At 44.2% G+C, this 8,942-nt stretch overlaps 2 protein-coding genes across 3 annotated transcripts; one reads left to right on the forward strand and one right to left on the reverse strand.

Moving 5' to 3' along the window:
• Positions 1-286: 286 nt before the first annotated feature.
• On the reverse strand, positions 287-2,758 carry LOC311016310 (putative deoxyribonuclease TATDN3). Of its 2 annotated transcripts, none has more exons than XM_084013934.1 (10): positions 2,578-2,758; positions 2,443-2,475; positions 2,299-2,372; positions 2,136-2,220; positions 1,795-1,857; positions 1,572-1,681; positions 1,183-1,238; positions 990-1,102; positions 761-838; positions 287-607 (listed from the first exon to the last, which is right to left on the reverse strand). In XM_084013934.1, the coding sequence occupies exons 1-10, from the start codon at positions 2,629-2,631 to the stop codon at positions 464-466; spliced, it is 810 nt and encodes a 269-aa protein (XP_083870060.1). In that variant the 5' UTR covers positions 2,632-2,758; the 3' UTR covers positions 287-463. The 2 variants fall into 2 exon arrangements, with proteins under 2 accessions (XP_083870060.1, XP_083870059.1); XM_084013933.1 differs by having other exon boundaries at positions 761-841.
• Positions 2,759-2,882: 124 nt separating this feature from the next.
• fuca2 (alpha-L-fucosidase 2) lies at positions 2,883-6,236 on the forward strand (the record flags this gene model as incomplete). Its single annotated transcript, XM_084013932.1, has 7 exons — positions 2,883-3,082; positions 3,675-3,862; positions 3,943-4,282; positions 4,363-4,573; positions 4,806-4,996; positions 5,079-5,187; positions 5,390-6,236. The coding sequence occupies 7 exons, from the start codon at positions 2,883-2,885 to the stop codon at positions 5,525-5,527; spliced, it is 1,377 nt and encodes a 458-aa protein (XP_083870058.1). The 3' UTR covers positions 5,528-6,236.
• Positions 6,237-8,942: the final 2,706 nt, after the last annotated feature.

Raw genomic sequence — 8,942 nt, forward strand, 5'->3', positions numbered from 1 at the left:
CCACTTCACAGTGCTTTTTTAGTCGATACAGAAAGTGAGATTTTATGAGTAGCGCTTGAAGGCAGCAATCACCACCTGTGAAATGCCACTGATGACCAATAAAATGACTAACTTGATGATATCACTGCTCAGATCTGTTGACGGGAAATATAAAGCAATAACGCGGTGACATGTCACGATTATTCACTTCAGGATGACAGGAATGTTTAAATGAGCGGCCATAATGCACACCAGTTGCATGACAAGGTGTTCATGAAATGTTGGATGTTTCGGGTGTCACATGTATACAACTTCTTTATTTCATCTTCCTTTATTTAAGAATACATGGAGATAAATAAAAGGCTTTCAGCATTCAAGTGTGGTTATAAAGTCCACATATACATACACCTCTTCCACTTCCAAGTTAAATTAGCTTGGCCTAAAATCAAGATATTCCAGACTGAAATAAACTTTTAAGGCTTCATCATGGTCTGATGGCAGCCTTGAGCTTTGGGAAGAGTCGGAGAGCGTTTTGTGTCGTGACCTCCATCACCTCCTGCAGTGACACTCCTTTAATCTTACTGATGTATTCGGCAGCGATGCAGATGTTTTGGGGCTCATTTCTTACCTACATTCAGGACACATTAGAAAGATTAAAAAAAAAAAATGTAATCTTAATGTATTTTCACACAAATGTATGTGAAAGAAACGCTATATGTTGCAAATATCCTCCTAAAAATATAACACACAATGCATATTAGGAGAAAAACAAACATGTTACCTGCTTCTCTGGACCAAGAGCAGGGGAATCGGTTTCTAGACAGATGTTCTCCAACGGCAACTGTTTCACGAGCTTCTGCTTCTTGGTGGAAAATAAACAAAAGAAACCACATTCAATCATTAACATTAAATGTGACAGTCAACCAAGTAAATATGTCAATGCCATCTAAAACCTGAATGTGTTAGTAGTTTAATTATGTCTTTAATTTAATTGTCTGTTGTCCATTTACCTGTTCACTGCGTATGATGGATGGTGGGATAGAAAATAAATATCCAGCCTTCACTCCCTCCATGGCAACGGACGGTTTCCCATCAAAAGCATGAAGTAGGGCTTTTTCGACACCTAGTGAAATATCGGAGGAATTGCAGTTTACCTCTAAAACACTCAAGTAAACAGAGGAGAAGCTTCATTTTGCCGTTTACCTTGCTCTCTCAGGAGGTGGATGGTGGGTCTTCCTGCAGACCGTGAATGAACATTTCTATAAACCAAACATTAAAAGATATTATGGAAGTCTGTAGGTTATGTCTTTCATGTTAGTGCATACACTGGGGTTCTTTTATAGAAAGAAGTTGTCCTGACTAAAAATGTTTTTGGTGAAAAACTGCAAACTCATGTTATCAAATGTATATATTGAGTAGAATTACGGCATTATGACATATTTAATGTTGAAATTCTATCATATTTTTGGAGCATTTAATCAGTGTGTTGGTGCCCGTTTCTTTCTGTTGGTTTTGCTTTTTCACCTGATATAACGTTGGGATGTACTGTACATACCAGTTAAAGTCATCTACAGTACTATAGTGTGACTCACAGTGGGAGATCCAGTTCCTTGGCTAACTGTGCCTGACGAATAAGGACCTGCCGTTGGCTCTCTTTGTCAGTCTCACCGCTGACATATCTGGGGGTGAAATCCAAGCCGACCTAAGATAACAGATGGGAAAAGAAGTGACTGGTGACACCAGAATGGCAGAGAAAGCCAGGACAGCAAACTAGTATTCAATTAAGTCACATCAGATACATTTATTCATTATTACCTCCCCAACAGCCACAAGATGGTCTTTGTATTTCTCTATTATGGGCAAAGCAGCATCCAGATCCTGCAGGAAATACAGGAAAAAAACGTTCCTTCACTATGTGACAACTGCAGAAATGTACCAAAAAAAAACAAAAAAACATTTTCTCACTGAGCCCACGTGGAAAAAATCGGATTGTGTTTGTGCTGCAAATTGAAGAATGGCATAAAAATAAAATAAATAATAAGGAGCAGCTCTTTGCAGAAACTGTCCCCGTTTTCATTTGAGCAACTGAAACTCCTAGTTGTATTTATGTTTTTGTAATAATTTGGGTGAGCAGACCCTTTTACACTGGAGCTTACGTGGAGAGACACCGCCCTCTGATGCTCGGGGGAAACCTCTTGAACAGGGTGAACTCCTAGACAGGGGAAGATAAAGCCTGGAAACCTGGGAACAAGTGGAACACGTCAGTATCATAAAAGACACACGTGAAATGAAAAGCACGTCATTAATAGTTCTATTTACCTCTGTGACAACTCGATGATCTTCTCAAATTCCCCAGCATGCTCGGCCACGGCCAACAGCGCCAACAGACCCGCCTTAAAGGCAACAGTACAGTTAAAACACACCGAGTCTGGTGGACAACGCGTCATAGGGAATACGGCTCACCTGTTTTGAAGACTCGACCACCTCCTCTAAGTCCTGACGACGAACACGAGAGGACACGTTAACGCCAGATAAGATCCCGCGGATTTAATACACACTTTTATATATGAACATAAACGTTGTAAAGCGCGTTGTTACCTTGTCGAACTCCCCCGAGGAGACGTGACAGTGGCAGTCAACGTAGCCGGGCATGTGTGCGACGACGAAGCGCTCTCAAAAACCAAAACATTACCCTCTTCCGCAAAGTGAGACGGACCGCGCATGCGCATGTTGAACAGAGGAAAGCGCCAATCTGATTGGTTTGGCGTACAGCTCAAAGATCACGAGCGCTTTCAGGACGCTTCACTCCACATTACCTCTTTCTTGTTTCTGTCTTGAATTGTCGTTTTTCGCCCCCCCCATCAGCTTTGTCACGTGATGCTCACCGCGACTTCCGGGTCCTTATGTCGCACGAAATGGGAAGTTTAACGGTTATTTTCCTCTTATCGATGCTGTCGATCGGCCCCAGCGGTGCAAAATACGAACCGACCTGGGAATCGATCGACTCCAGACCGCTGCCGGAGTGGTACGATCAGGCCAAGTTCGGCATCTTCATACACTGGGGGGTCTTCTCCGTGCCGAGCTTCGGCAGCGAGTGGTTCTGGTGAGTTCGTTTCCTAGCAACATCTTCACGACCCGGTTTCCACTTTACTCGAACGGAGTTCAGGGAAAGTTTTAAACACACAGAAGGAAGCGACGGATTCTGGGATTCTTCATCTGAACCGGGAACACCAGCTTGGGGTGGTAGCCGGTAATAACCAGCTGAACCAGTTTATGTACAGGCAGTGTATTGATATATAGGCATGGGACAATATGAAATCATCCTGGCCTAAATATTTAAATTCACATTATTATCCCGATAAATCATCAAAATATGCTTGGAACTCTTAAATGGCACTTAAACATACTCGTGATAACTTATTGGAAATAAGATGATCATAAATCGTAAGGTCTCTCTGCATAAGGATACATAATTAAATACATGTATTTTCTGTATGCGATATTTCTGATCATCCTGGAATTCACTATGATCAATTTATTGAGTTCCCAACTTGCTTCTTCCCCTTTATCAACATGTTTACACCAAAACCTCTTTCACTTTCCATCAAAGCCCATCAGTCTTTAATATAACGTGCACTGATTGTTTGACGTACATGTATTATAACCATCGTAGCTCACCTTGTTTTCTGATCCAGGTGGTATTGGCAAAAGCAAAAACAACAGCCGTACGTTGACTTCATGCGGAGGAATTATCCTCCAGACTTCAAGTATCAAGACTTTGCATCGCAGTTCACCGCCGAGTTCTTTGATGCCAAAGAGTGGACGGACATCTTTGCCTCCTCGGGAGCCAAGTACATCGTCCTGACCACAAAACACCATGAGGGTACGGGAAAGGATCGCCGTCCACGTCGCATCCTTTCAGCCTTGCAGTACTTGTGTTGTTAATATCTATATATTTGTTAGGTTTCACACTATGGGGCTCCAAAAACTCCTGGAACTGGAACGCAGTGGATGTTGGACCAAAGAGAGATCTGGTGGATGAAGTGGCGGTGGCTCTCCGTGCTAACAGCGACCTGCGTTTGGGGCTGTACCACTCCCTCTTCGAGTGGTTTAACCCGCTCTTTGAACAGGACGCTGCCAACGCCTTCACCACGAACTACTTCCCCACCAGTAAAACCCTCCCTGAGCTTTATGAGCTCATTGTGAAGTACAAACCAGACGTGCTGTGGTCGGACGGGGACGGAGACGCACCTGACAAGTACTGGAACAGCACGGGTTTCTTAGCCTGGCTCTATAATGACAGGTGATTATGAAGTCATATGGTAACTGTGTGTTTTGTTAGATTTATCATTCACACATGGTTTCGTCGTTCGTCACTCACAGTCCCGTACGAGACACAGTGGTGACGAACGATCGCTGGGGCTACGGCTCCATCTGCACCCACGGGGGGTATTACACCTGCGCCGACCGCTACCAGCCGGGTCACCTGCTCAAACACAAGTGGGAAAACTGCATGACCATCGACACGAAGTCCTGGGGTTTCAGACGCAACGCTCGTCTCAGCGATTACCTCCCCATCGAGCAGCTTGTAGCGGTGAGGGCTGAATCTCTCAGTTAACTGTAAACTGTTCCATTACGTAGCCGACGATTAAACATCTTGAGGGTTCAGCTTAAATCTATTAGGATTTTAGGGAATCTATTAGCAGAAATAGACTATTATATTCATAAGATGTTTTCATTAGTGTATAATCAGTAGTTACTGAGAAAAGAAAAAGAAATGGCTGTGCAGTAAAATATTATCTGTACACTCCAACCTGGGGTTTCAGACGTTGGTGGAGACGGTGTCCTGCGGGGGAAACCTGCTGATGAACATCGGGCCGACACACGACGGAAGGATCGCGCCCATCTTTGAGGAGCGTCTGAGGCAGGTGGGTCAGTGGCTGAAGGTCAACGGGGAGTCCATCTACAACACGACGGCATGGCGGACTCAGAAGGACGCCGTCACTCCCACCGTCTGGTGGGTTTCTCCTGTCTTTGTATGCTCGTTTTCTTGGTATTTAGACATTAAAATAATCCCCGATCCATGTTTGCATTGACAGGTACACATGCAGACCACAGGAAAAGAGCATCTTTGCCATTTTACTGGAGTGGCCCAATAACGGATCTGTGATTCTGAATGAGCCTGTGGTGAAACAAGGACAGACTCAGGTAAGACCAGAGCTTTGGTCAAGTAATTATAGGTATCAGCATGTATGACGACTGCTGTGTAAGTGTTAGAAGAAGCTCCATCTTAACAGGATTTAATTAAAGGCTCAATATATCGGTCTGTTTGGTCTCAGCGTGCTTGGATGGCCAACAACAACAATCCTTTTTTTCTTTCTCTTTCTTTTGTTCCTTAAAATATAAAAAGGTGGTGCTTGTCGGACACGGGTCTCTGCAGTGGGAGCCTGTGAAGCCCAGCGGGCTGCGGGTTCTCCTGCCCCAGCTGTCCTTCAGCCAGATGCCTTGCCAGTGGGCCTGGGCACTGAGGCTGACAGGTGCCACTTAGGGGAAACCAGCTGAGGAGGAATGACAGAGCTGCAGGCCGAGAGAAGGTCCCAGCGTTTGATTCTATGGTTAAATAACTGAAGGTGACCTGTTTAAAACCTGCTGAACTGAATGTGAGTTGCACTATTACAGCGTAAAAATGGTCTTTTTTGAAATACTTCACATTAATACACGATCATTGTTTTTTTATCTGGGTGGATTTTATGGTTAAAATCTTATGTGCAAGCTCCAATGGTGGAATGTAATGAAGAACATTGTGCTCATTTGATAACGTTGATTACCTCGCAGATTTGTCTTATTTAAAGGCCAACTGATAAATGGTGATGCATTAGAATGGATTATGTTAATGAGCAGTATTCAAAGTAGTTGATATCTGCTCCACCTTTACTAGCTGCAACATTTAAAGTGATGTAATGCATCAATAATCATAATCCATAAGTGCCACAATGTGAACTTCCAGCACTGTCTGGCTCAGCTTCTTAAATTGTGGACATAAAAGTCATTTTTAGGTTGACCTATAACCTAAAGTTTATGCATTATTCATGTGACCTCTGTCATAACGTTGTGAACATTTATTTTCATCACACTTTTGTGATTTTTTCTTGTTGTTAATGTTTTTAAGTCTCCAGAACTGATCAGTGTGGTGGAGAACTTTTTTTTTTAATGTGAGGGAATGTTTAAATAAAAATAAATAAAGTCTTGAACCTTCATCTTTTTATTATCTAATATTTGCATGTGTGGGGGGGGAAGAGATTTTTTTTAAATAACTTTTAATGGTGTGCCTCTTGAACGTGCTGTTGGCGCCCCCTGCTGCTCGCATCTGTAATAACACCCCGGCCTTGGGTGACATTTTTAAGAACGCTGACGGCGCAGGAACTGCTCTCTACACCCCCGCCGAGCACAGGCGACCCGGGAAAAGAGCGTCGGGGGGGAATGAACGTATATGCCGGTTGCACGGTGAACGCGTAACCCCCGCTCCCCGCCGCAGCCGCGTTTTACAGCCGCGTTCATGCGCTTCCTCCGCCGCCGAGCCGCAACAGAAAGACGTGTGTTTGTCACCCAAGATGGTGAGTCCGGCGCAGCGCAGCGCGCACTGTTGTGTCTGCGCTCCGCCGCTGCACGCCTTTGACGTGGGACGTCCCTGTTCTGCAAATGTTCCATGACGTGCAGATGGGGGGTTTGCAAGGGGTTCTCACGTCCGTGCATTTCCCCCCTCGTCAAGCAAGGCTATCCCCGAGCCCGAGCACCCGCACACGACAGCTGATCCCCGAAACAACAACAACAACGGCGAGATGCGAGGATGCAAAGCATGCGGGACCGACGCGCCACGGCGGGGCTGCAGCGTTTAACTGGAGCTGGAGGTTCAGAACAAAGCTTAAAGCTCACAGATCAGCGACATGTCACACGTGAAGCTCATCAATACGACTGTTGTCTTCAAGTGGACTTCGTATCATGAGGATTGGATGTTATGTTGCTGAAATACACAATAAAACTAACAAATATTTTCTAACGTAGGCCTGCAGCTAATACGTTACATATTTTCAAAGTCAAAGCAAGATCTTTAGTTTAATATCACAGAAGTCTAATTGGTTAATTAGCATTTTATTTGTCTGCCCATTGGGTCAGAAAACCCAAGATACTTAATAAGGATTTTCTTTAAAAAGGGAGAAAATGTAAGTGGATTTTTAGCATTTCTTCTTTAAAAATTAGATGAATTAAATACCAAAATAGTTGCTGATAGTAATAATTACTAAGCGACTTATCTTTCCAGCTCTAGTATATTATAATACAGCATAATAAGCATAATATTGTAGGCATTAGACAGAGTGCACAGTAACATGTAATTTAGCAAGCATTTGTCACAGTTGTGACATATAAATGCATATGACCTAAATGAAGGCATTTTACATTGAAGTCTCAGAGAACATTTGCCTTTTCTTTATGCTAATTTACACAGCAAGAATAAAGTGTGCGATGGCATTTTGACGCAGCCCGTTTTGCTCGTTTTCTTCAGCCTCGGTGCTGTAATCTGCTGGTAATTATACATGTAGACAGGAACCGGGGAAACTGGCTGCAGACGTTTGGCACGGTTGCCATGGAAACACACAATCATGTGGAGAGTAATTTCAGGTACTGCTGCAACGATGGTATAAAGTGCGCCTGGTTTCAGAGAGAGCCGTGGAGGATGGAGCCGTGCAGGATTGAGGTTTTGCTGGTGTTTGTATCAGCGGACAGCAGTCCGACCTGCAGTGTTCAGTCTCCCCTGGAAGTGATATCTCAGTCAGCATGACAGCCACTACAGCCAGCAGGGAGGAAAACCTCATTCCTTCCATTCATAAACACCCCCCCCCCCCTCCCCCTCTATGTTGTCCCCTCGGTCTCACCCCTCCTCCCATCCGTTTCACCACTAATATCATTAGAGCCTAGTAGTCAGGTGCCCGTGTGGTATTCAATCACATGCAAATTTGTGGCAGATTTGAGCCGGTCAGCAGAGCGGCGGTGCAGCTTTAGATGGTGGAAATGCCAGGCGGTGTGGAACATCCTGGGGGACAGACCATTATATTTATAGAGATGGGCGACTTGACCTTCACTGCACATTGAGTATCAGCCATTTTAGTGCCGCTCCTCTAGATACTGAATACAGCATAATGGATCTCAGCTGCAGTGCAGTTAGTTAGCTTCAACTTCATCTTCGGCTTGTTAGGGGCTAATAATAGCTGCCTGCAATCCCATACTGTGGACGGAGTCCGTCAATACCCAGTCTCTGCGTTCTCTGCTTTTCATCACGCGCCGAGTTGCGGGTTTCTAAAGGACGTTCCCTGTGAAATGACTATTTTCTGTGCTTCGCAGGCTTGCCATTGGGGTTTTGCGTTTTGAACTCAGAGGTGAAGTTCAACTGCGTTAGCATACGTTTAAAAGCCTTTTGTTTTCCGCTGTGTAAGCTTTATGTAAAGAGAAAGACCTCTGTCAAACATGCCGTAGCCATCACTCAAAGCCAAGGACTGCTATTCATAGAGGCACCCGCTTGTTCTCACCCAATGGCACAGCGGGAAGCTGAGGAGGATGGTCAAAGCGGGTGAAGTATTTATAGTCTTGTCAATTATATTGTGTTGAAAGGCCAAAGTTCCACACAAGTGATGGTGAAATCGTTCAAATGGAGGGAAAGACTCAGTTTTCAGAGCAGCTTCTGAACACATTATGATAGAACAGATTGGCATGTGTCCAACCATCACATACACTTGCTTACCTGCAAATTACTACAGCAGAAGTCCTTTACTTGAAATGACTTGATCAGGAAGCATCTGAGGGTTTGTACTGTAACACAGGAAATGACATGTAGATGTTAGAAAATATAATAGAAAAGATAATAAACACAGAAATGTGATAGGCTGCCACGTAAATAAATAAGAAGTAAA

This window comes from Eutrigla gurnardus, assembly GCF_963514095.1.
Source record: "Eutrigla gurnardus genome assembly, chromosome: 7".
In the NCBI taxonomy this organism is placed as follows: Eukaryota; Metazoa; Chordata; class Actinopteri; order Perciformes; family Triglidae; genus Eutrigla; species Eutrigla gurnardus.